The sequence below is a fragment of the Dama dama genome, chromosome 14 (assembly GCF_033118175.1).
Source record: "Dama dama isolate Ldn47 chromosome 14, ASM3311817v1, whole genome shotgun sequence".
Lineage (NCBI taxonomy): Eukaryota > Metazoa > Chordata > Mammalia > Artiodactyla > Cervidae > Dama > Dama dama.
In genome coordinates, this window is record NC_083694.1 from 54,085,498 (window position 1) to 54,096,509 (window position 11,012).

General features: G+C 40.8%; 1 protein-coding gene across 5 annotated transcripts in view; it reads right to left on the reverse strand.

Annotated features, from left to right (window-relative positions):
- The window catches only part of COP1 (COP1 E3 ubiquitin ligase), a 220,594-nt gene extending 209,893 nt beyond the window's left edge, over positions 1–10,701 (reverse strand). For 2 of the 5 annotated variants that reach the window (XM_061160776.1, XM_061160777.1), the window contains exon 1: positions 10,079–10,687. In XM_061160776.1, the coding sequence (XP_061016759.1) occupies positions 10,079–10,497 (419 nt within the window). In that variant the 5' untranslated portion in view covers positions 10,498–10,687. Of the gene's footprint in view, positions 1–10,078 lie in introns of all 5 variants that reach the window. The other 3 variants (XM_061160778.1, XM_061160774.1, XM_061160779.1) reach the window with 3 other exon arrangements.
- Between the last annotated feature and the right edge of the window lie 311 nt (positions 10,702–11,012).

Genomic DNA, 11,012 nt, shown 5'->3' on the forward strand with positions numbered 1-11,012 from the left:
GTTTTTTTTTAATTTCAAATTCCTGAGATAGAAAATATGATTGATGCAACATAAATGACTGTTTCATGCCAATAATAGCAAGATGCAACTGCTATATTTTAGTCATTAATTCAGAAAAGCAACCATCACAGGCCAATGAGCTAGAAAAGATAGCAAGCTCCCACATTAGAAAAACATGGGTGCATATGCAGGAGGGGCTACAAAAGTATGGACAGGGGAGACACCATACCTAATATGTTTCATTAAACAATGAAAGAAAGTGAAGTCCTGTCCCACTTTTTGTGACCCCATGAACTATACAGTCCATGGACTTCTCCAGGCCAGAATACTAGAGTGGGTAGCCCTTCCCTTCTCCAGGGGATCTTCCCAACCCAGGAACTGCACCCAGGTCTCCTGCATTACAGGCTGATTCTTTTACCAGCTGAGCCACCAAATAAGCCCTGATACTGTCATTCCCATCATTGGGAGAAAGAAACACCCAGCCACGTGGAAAATGTGCTTCTTATACTCCCATCTGGAGTTTTTAAAGTAACTTTTGAAAAAATATTGCTTTGGGGGCTCCCATGGTGGTCCAGTGGTTGAGAATCTGCCTTCCAATGCAGGGAACGTAGGTTTAATCCCACATGCTGCAGGGCAACTACTAGTGGTGACGGCTGTACAACACTGTACATGTACTGAATTGTACACTTTAAATGGTGACTTCTATAAAGCATGCATTTCACTTCAATTTTTTTTTTTTTTTTAGAAAAAGAATACAGAACTTATGACTTCCCAGGTGGTGCAGTGGTAAAGAATCTGCCTGCCAATGCAGGAGACGCAAGAGATGCATGTTCGATCCCTGGGTTGGGAAGATGCCCGGGGGGAGGAAATGGCAACCCACTCCAGTATTCTTGCCTGAAAAATTCCATAGAGAAGCCCAGTGGGCTACAGTCCATGGAATCACAAAGAGTCAGACACAACTGAGCACGCATGCACACACACACACACACACACACACACACACACATAGAACTTACACTTCTGGCCATGAGGCAGTAACTGGGATGGATCCTACAGAATGGAGGCATACTATTCCAAAATTCTTGCACTGTATACGAAGTGACATAACATTATTTGAAGGCAGACTATAAAAAAGTTAAAATGAGTATTATAAACCCTAGGGCAAGTACTCCCCCCGCCCAACACACACATATACACACACACACACACCATATAAGTATTACTAATAAGTCAACTGTAGAAACAAAAGAGAAATCTTAAAAATACACAATTAATCCAAAAGAAGGCAAGGAAAGAAGGGGGAAAAAAGAGAGAAAAGGAATAGAAGGATAGAAAGGACAAATAGAAAACAAAGAGCAAGCAAGATGTATACATAAAACCAAGTATATAATTATGTCAAAATGCAAACAAAAAGTCTAAGCAAGCCAATTAAAAAAGACAAATTGTCATATTTAATTAAAAATGCTCAACCATATGCTATCTACAAGAACCCTACTCTGAAACGGACACAGAAGTAGTGAAGGATAAAAACACATACCATCTAAACATGTAAGAAAATAAAATTGGAGAGGCTATGTCAACAGACTAAATGGATTTCAGACCAACAAATATTACCAGTAATAAGCAAGGACATTTCTAAACGATAAGGGTATCAACCTACCAACTCTAAATGTGTGTGCCCTACTACTAAAGTTTCAAAATACATGAAACAAAAGTTGACAGAATTGCAAGGAAACATAGTAAAACCCACAATTACACCTGGCATGGTTAAAGATTTTAACAGCCCTTTCAGTAACTGACAGAACAAGTATACAGAAAATCAGCATGGGTATACAGAGCTTAACACATCAACAAACTTGACATTTATAGAATATACTAGTCTACACACAGCAGAATATTCATTTTTTTCAAATGCATATGCAACATTAACCAAGATAAATCCTATGTTGGACAATGAAAGAAGTCAATAAATTTAAAAGGATTAAAGTCATACAAATCCTATTCTCTGAACAAAGCTACATTGTATTAGGAGTCAATAACAGAATGATAGCCAGAGAATTCCCATTTAGAAATTAAAATACTTCTAAGTAACCCATTCTTCCAATCTCAATGGAAAGGACCAAAAAAAGTATATGGAACTGAATGAAAATTAGTGTGGGATTAGTAAGGGAAACTATTAGAATTAAATTTTTCTTAGAAAAAAATAATGTAAGCTTCCATATTCAAGGCTAGAAAAAGAAGATAAAACTCAAAGTAGAATTAGAAAAACAGAGCCAAATATCAGGGATATAGAGTTATTTGAAAAGATTAATAAAACTGACAATCCTCTGGATAAACTGTTCGAGGCAAAAAAAAAGAGAAAACACAAATTATCAGTATCAGGAATGAAAGAAAGAAAGGACATCCTTCCAAATCCTACAAATATTTAAAGCATAAAGAAGTACTGATATTTATGAACCTTATGCCAACAAATTCAATAGCTTGGGTGAAATGGAGAAATCCATTAGCAGACAAATTACCAAAACTCACCTGCTCACTTAAGAAATAAAAAACCTGAACAGTCCTTTATCAATTAAAGAAACTGGTTGTAAATAAAAACCTTTCCACAAAAACTATGGTTTCGCTGATGAATTCTACCAGACACTGAAGAATAAATATTCCAGTTTCATAAACTCTTTCAGAAAATAGATAACATTTCTCATCCCCTTTTAGAAATCCAGCATTACTCTATGTGATGGGCTGGACTGTGTCCTCTCCCAAATCCATACATTGAAATCCTGACCCTCAGTACCTCAGAAAACTGTATCTGGAGACTGGACATTAAAGAGGTAATTACGGTAAAGTAAGGTCATATATGTAGAACCTAAACCTAATATGACTGGTGTTCTTACATGAGATTAGGACACAGACAACACACAGACCAAAGCACAACTATGTGAAGACACAACAAGAGGTGGCCGTCACCAAGTCAAGGAGGGAAGAACCCAACTCTGACAACACCTTGATCTCGAACTTCTAGCCTCTGAAACTGTGAGAAAATAACTTTCTGCTTTTTAAGCTACCCAGTCTGTAATTATGTTTCAACAGCCCTAGAAACTAATAACCCTGATACCAAAACTTACATAAGGTAAATAAAGTAAATATATATGTGCATTATATGAAAACAATAGATCAATGTCACTCATAAATAAAAATGAAAAATATAGCTTTAAAAAATTAGTGTATGAAAGTTGCTCAGTCATGTCCAACTCTTTGCGAGGACATGGACTGCCAGGTTCCTCTGTTCATGGAGCTCTCCAGGCTAGAACACTGGAGTGGGTAGACGCTCCCTTCTCCAGGGAATCTTCCCAACCCAGGGATCAAACTCAGGTCTCCCACATTGCAGGTGGATTCTTTACTGTCTGAGCTACCAGGGAAGCCAAAGAACACTGCAGTGGGCAGCCTAACCCTTCTCCAGCAGATCCTCCCAATCCAGGAATCGAACCAGGGTCTCCTGCATTGTGGGCAGATTCTTCACCCTCTGAGCCACCAGGGAAGAACCCAAAATAAGGCAGAAAATTCAAAAAGAAAGAAGTAAAACTATACTGATTTTCAGATGACATGATTGTCATCTCAGAAAATCATATGGTTCTACCAAAAACTGTTACAAGTAATAAGTGAACTTAACAATTTAAAGAACAAAGTCAATATACAAAAATAATTTGTATTTCTACATATTAACAACATTAGGAAACTGAAATTAACACAAGAGCATCAAAAACATGAACCACTTAAGAGTAAGTTTAACAAAAGATGTGCAAGATCCAAACACGGCAAACTATAAAACTCTGCTAAGAGAAGTTCAAGACCTAAATAACTGGAGAAACATATTATGTTTACAGCTCAAAGATTCAACATTGTTAAGATGTCAAATCTCCCCAAATTGAGTCATAGATTCAAAATAACCCAAATTAAAATCTTGGAAATCTTTTTTTTTTAAGAATTGGTAAGCTAAAATACATGTGGAAATGCAAACATCCTAAATAGCTAAAAATAGAGGAACAAAACTACACTATCTGATTTCAAGATTTACAACAATGATACAGAAATTAAAACTGTGGTATAGGCATAAGGATAAACACTTAGATCAATGGAACAGAATAAAGATTTCAGAAATAAACTTAAACATATTAATTTTTGAGAAATATTCCAAGAAAATTTAATGAAAAAAGATGGTCTTTTCAACAAATGGGTGCTTCAACTGGACATCTACACTGGAGGAGAAAAATCTTCAAATCTTACCACAAACAGAATATAAAAACTAACATGAAATGATTGTACCTAAGTACAAAAAAGCCATAAAGTTTCTAGAATATACAAGAAGATTTAGACAATTTCGATAGAACACAAAAGTCACAGACGATAAAAGAAAAAAGTCCAATAAACTGGACTTAAATTTTAAACTTTTGCACTTCAAAAGACTGCTCAGAAAACTAAAAACTAAACAATAGACTGGGAGAAAACATCACAATATATAGACTGACAAAAGACTTGCAGGCATAAGCTTTACAACTTAACACAAACGTAAGAAATATATGCGAGAGGTTAGAGGTCACATTTTATAAAAGATATGCAAGTGGAAATAAGCACATGGAAGTATGCTTAACATCATCAGTCATTAAGAAAATGCAAATTATGACAATAAGATACTACTAAACATACCACTAGAATGACTGAAATTTGAAAGACTGAAAGCAAGCGTTGGCAAGAATGTAGAACTGAAACTCAAACATTGCTGGTAGAAATGCAAAATGATAGTCACTTTAGAAAACCATTCTGCAGTTTCTTATAATGTTAAACATACAGTTGGCCACACAACCCAAGAATACACTCCTATATATTTACCCAAGAGACGTGAAGATGGGTCTACACAGAAACCTGAATGTGAACGTTTACAACAGCTTTCTTTATAATCACTGAAAACTTCAGAAACAAACAAACTCGGTATCTTTTAACTGATGAATATATAAAGAAGTCATGTTATATCCATGGAATGGAATACTACTCAGAAATTAAAAGAAGAAAATTAGTAAAACATTCACCATTATTGAGGGCTTCCCTAGTAGCTCAGCTGGTAAAAGAATCTGCCTGCAGTGCAGGAGACCCCAGTTGAGTCCCTGCATCGGTAAGACCCCCTGGAGAAGGACATGGCAACAACCCACTCCAGTCCTCTTGCCTGTAGAATCCCCATGGACAGAGGAGCCTGGCGGGCTACAGCCCATGGGGTCGCAAAGAGTCACACACAGCACAGCACTCACCATTACCGAATCTCAGAAACATTCCTCCAAGTGAAAGAAGTCAGGCACAAAAGACTACATACTGAGTGACTCCATTTACATAAAATCCTAGAAAAGGCAAAACCATGTTGAAGGAAAACAGACTGCCAGGTTATCAGAGGTGACAGAAGACTGAGTGCAAAGCTGAGGCACAGTAAACTCATGAGCATGATGGAAATGTTCTGTACCTTACCTAGGGTGGTAACATAGATGTATTCATTTGTCAGGCTCGCTGAACTTCACACTTAAAACTGGGGACTTCTAATGTATGCAAATTATATCTTAATAAGGCTGACTGTAAACAAAATCACTGGTCTCTGAAAGGCAAGGTAATATAGTGGTTAAGAACTTGAGTTTTGAGCCAAAACGGCTGGATATAAACACTGATACTACCCTTATTAACTATATGAATTGAGACAAGTTATATAACCTCTCTGACCTTCACTTTCTCATCTATAAAATGGGAATTAGAGACTTCCTGGTGGTACAGTGGGTAAGAATCCACCTGCCAATGCAGGAGACGTGGGTTCCGTTTCTGGTCTGAAGTTCTACATGCAGTGGAGAAACTAAAACCCATGCACTACAACTACTGAAGCCTGTGCACCAAGAGCCTATGCTCTAAAACAAGCGAACTGCAAATAATTAATTTTTTTCAGTGGGAATTATCTGCATCAAATAGTTGTTGTAAAGATTAAGTCATGTCAAACCCTTAGAATAGTGCCTGGCAAATAATAATAGTTTATAAAGGAACACATATTATTATTATGTGGGCTTCCCTGATAGCTCAGTTGGTAAAGAATCCACCTGCAATGCAGGAGACCCCAGTTTGATTCCTGGGTCAGGAAGTTCCCTTGGAGAAAGGATAGGCTACCCACTCCAGTATTCTTGGGCTTCCTTTCCCTGGTAAAGAATCCGCCTGCAATATGGGAGTTGGAAAGATCCCCTGGAGAAGGAAACAGCTACCCACTCCGGTATTCTGGCCTGGAGAATTCCACAGACTGTATAGTCCATGGGGTCGCAAAGAGTGGGACACAGCTGAGCGACTTTCACATTATTATTATGTATACCAAACCAACTGTTAGTACTTTTTAGTGAACTTGGCATTTATGAACTTTGAGTTTCAAGCATCTACATGAGCCTCCAACAGAGTTATCTGTAATTTTCACTAAACCCACTTTGCTTCATTATCTCTGAGCCCAAAACCCATCCTTAAACTAAACTGAGGTCTCATACTCAGTAAGACATGGGCAACTGGTCTCATCTTTAAAGCTAAATATGATTAATAGGTAGTGGCTGCCTAGACTGCTATGTTGAGGACTGTGAGACAACATCTGAATTTCAAAAGAGTACTTAACATCTGCCATGACCCAAAGAGGAGCAGTGATGCCAGGATGTGATATTATAATTATGTGATTAAAAGTTTTTCTTCACATAAATCGTGACCTCCTTCAGGACAGTCTGTTATTAACAGTTTGACACAAGAGGCTGTCTGTCACATTTATTAAACGGTCGATGGACTTCACACAGATTCTACCTACATTTGATAGGGCAGAGTAAATTTTTCCATAAGGGCTTACTATAGACTTAAAAATACCTATTCCTGCTACAACTTAGAGAATATCTGGGACTTAAAGAGGTAGAAAACGTCATTTCGGGGAGCTGGAAAGGCTAACACTGAGACGGTCATAATGTGACAGTGTAAAAGAAAGATATTGTCTTCCAAACACAGGACAGACTCATACTTTAACAGACCATGTAAGACAATTTTGAAAAGTAAGGCAACAAAGACTTCCTTTGAATGTCAGAGACTTATTCAACTTCAAGCTATATATACCACTCTCTACTGTACTACAGACTCTTCATCTATAACTTGATGGTACTTTCAATCCTTTGAAAGCAATACTAGAGTCAAAACTACAAATCCCTAAAATGCCCATCAATTCTACAGTAAGATATAAACTTACTTTCAAATATAAGTAAGGAGAGACCAACAGGTGATGCTGACAATTCAGCATCTGACTTTAAATCAACTGTTCTCAAACAGGATGAAAGAACAAGTCATTATCACCAAGGGAGCTTTTGCAAACTACACTGCCCGCTCCAGCCTCCAATTCTGTTAAGTCCTCTTAGGATGTGGGCAGACAGACAGGCAAGGGGAGGGAGAAAGAATAAAAACATGTGTCTCCTGGACTTCCCTGGTGGTCCAGTGGCTAAGACTCTGAGCTTCCACTGCAGAGGCCTCAGACTGGATTCCTAGTCAGAGAAATTCTGCATGCCACAGGGTGTGGTCAAAAAAAAAAAAAGTTATCTCCTGTGATTGTGAAACAGCTGTTTTCCTCCAATCCACCACATTTAAAAACCATGAGGCTAAATGCATATATTTGATCTTATAGATCTGAAATTTTTAAATTCCATAAAAGGAAGCACTAAACTGAGAATCGGGAGATATGAGTTGTAATTCTGTTCCTGAACAGTCCAATCTGAAACAGTTACTTAACTTCTCTCTACCTCTATGAGAATACAATTATATTAGTATTACATTAATATTGGAAGTTTTATACAACTTAACAGAGTTGCTCTAGGATAAAATGAAACATGAAGCATAAACATCTTTAAAATGTGAATGAGGAATTATTATCATTATTCAAACTTCAGCCTCATTAAGATGTAAAAGCTTAGAATAATTTGGACTGGTTCACAGTTTAACCTTGCAGCAGACAAGACCAACCACCCAGGGCCAATTAGAAATGAAAAGGATTCCTTGGGCTTTGCCTAGTCCTTTATCTTCCTACCCTAAACACTTGGCCAAATCAAATCTAGCTTGAGAATCAGGAAAACTGATTCCCATTAATGAATTCTTCTGAAACGTCAACCTCACCAGCAAGAGACCAAGGACTATGACATTCTTAGAAAGTGAAATATTCAGAATTTTTAACTAAAGACTCTCACTGGACACTTCCACTTAGAATATAAAAGAAAACAAACAAGGAAAAAAATCTAAGCAACGTAGTTAAGATTCAGAGACTGGATTTAAATTTTTTTTTTAAAGTCAGGTGACAGACTAGCAAAAATTTTAATAATTTTACCCCCAAAAAATAAAAATTAGCACCAGTGGCTTATACTCCCCTTTCCCTCTCCAATTCTCTATAAAATGGCTTACAGTAAGTATAATAAGTAATAAGTAAGTATAATAAGTACATACGGTGCCTGGCAGACAGTGAGTGTCAAATAAATGTCTGTTGGATGAATGATTAATTCCCTTCTTTCACCCTGTATCTTAGTGCACCTACATGGATGCTAGCACATTTGTTTCCTTTAATCTACTTATAAGTGAAATGGAAATGGTGGCTAAAAAGACAAATTCTAAAAATCCTCACTTTGTTTCATTAGTTTCTACTTTTATCACATGGCATTCTCTACCAGGTACAAACACAAACACTTAGACCTAACATAAGCTGCTTAAGTTATTTATAAAAAAATATTACAATTCTAGTCCAGCTTCAATGAAAAATGAACCAATTCTCAATCCAGAATAATTTATGACAAAAGCAAAAATATAAAGCCATTTTCACTGCAAGAACTAGAAACTGTAAGTCTAATCAATAACTCTTATACTCCCAACTTCTAGCCCTATTGTATTTAATGACAACTTACCATCTGCAACCCTGAAGTGAATCTCCCCTCTAATGATAGTGCAAGCCAATTTCCCGTTATCACTAATACACTAAGTCTATCAACAATTTCCTCCAGAAGAAAAGCACAAGATTTTACCAGTTCTCACTCAGCTAACAGCAATTCCTTTCTCCTAATCTTACCATTTGAATTGGACAAAACCCAGTGAAAACTGAAAACACTCTCAGGCAGGACAATCAACTCCATCTTTCCCTTAATATAAATAAGCCCCCTATGCCAAATGTCGTAACTGAGTACTACTGTATACTATCCACGATGACAACACGTCTAATTCCAAGCGTTTCTCAAATCATAAGTTCTAAAAAACTCTGATGCGTTAGCACAAGTGCCAAGTGCAGTGCAATTACATCTGACCCACGGATGGTATTTAAAAATGTGCCACCCCCCCCCCGCCCCGCTTTCAAGACATTCAACTGAGAAGTGCAATTTTTTGTGAACAGACTTTCTTGACTACAGCAGATTTAAATGACCTAGCCTTTGAAACAGGAGGCAATATTTACACGTACACACAACGGATATTTACATCAGCACACACACAACGGATATTTACAGCAAATACTACTTCTCCTTAAAACAGCCATACCCATGTTTAGAGTACCATCTACCACACTTTCAATAAACAAACTGTGACCAACAACTCCCTCCCTCAGCATACCAGGAAGCTTAATTCTCTCCCTTTACAAGTTTAATTCACCTCCACGAGCAATCCGGACTGACAGGGTACCTAATTCACCAGACGGCCAGAAAATTCAATGCCCAACCTCCGTGCCCACCTTTCTCCTTTTATGCACAGCCACTTATTTGACCTTCCATCTCTCCCTCTTATTTATTATTGCCTAAACTCCCTTCACGTCTCCCCCCAACACTACCCTCTCTAGTACCCTCACCCTGAGTCCGGATGCCAACATTTCCCCATCCCACTCCACCAACCCCTACAAACGCTCGAATCCCTCTGCAGACACAGACCGCCCCACAGACCGCCGGACCCCAGCAGCCCCAACAGCAGAAACTCCTAACGCAGAGATGGGGGGGGGGGGGGGGTGTTGCTGAGGGCTGCTCGTCCAACCCACCAGACGAAGTCGTTGCTTTTGTCTTCGTAGGAGTTGATGAGCCCGTTGCACAGGGGGGCGAGCAGAGGTCGCTTCCTGCTGCCGCTGCTTAGGCTGGAGCTGCTCCCTCCTACGCCGGCGCTGGGCCTGGCCGCGCAGCTGAGCCGGGATAGGCCCGCGGACACCGCCCCGCCGCCGCTCCCGCCGCCGCTGCCGGACACCGCGGCCGCCACCAGCACAGGCCGCGCCGGGCCCCCGAGACCGCCGGAGCCCGCGGCCTGGGCCGCCCCGCCGGACCCCAGCGCCGCCGCCGAAGCCGCTACGGAAGGGGGCGACGGGGAAGAGGATAAGGACGAGGAGGCGGAAGTCACCGAGGAGGCCGCGGAGGAGCCCGGGCTGGTGCCGGCGGAGCCCGATCCGGCCTGGCGGCTCCCAGACATCGTGACTCCCTCCCCTCCGGCTGGGAGCTCGGAGGAGAGGGACCGCGATCGCGACCCGCCGCCGCCGCCGCCTCCCTCCCCTCCGCCTTCAGTGCATCCTGAGGACGCGCGCCGCGTCGGGAGGTGGGGCTGAGGAACAATAAAGTTGATTTTCGTAAAGGCAAAACCACACAGCAGCGTCCGACGGGAGGGGGCGGAGGGAACTATTAAAGCAGAGGAGGAACCACTGCCGCTCTCGGGACCGCCGCCGCCGCGGTCGCCGCCGCAGCCAACCCGAGCGCGCCGAGGGCCGGCCGTGCGCGCGCGCGAGCGGCGGAAGGGGCGGGAGCGGCGGGGGATACAACTTCAGACGCGGCCGGGGCGGTGCTCAGACGCGTCGAGCGCGCCTTGGGCGACGGCGACGGCCTAGCGACGACCGCCGCCTCAGTGGGGATCCGGTTTTCCTTCTAAACGCGCCCGAGGGCAGGGCCGTCTGAGGGAACGAAAGGGCAACGGAGAGAGAAATGGATGGTCGC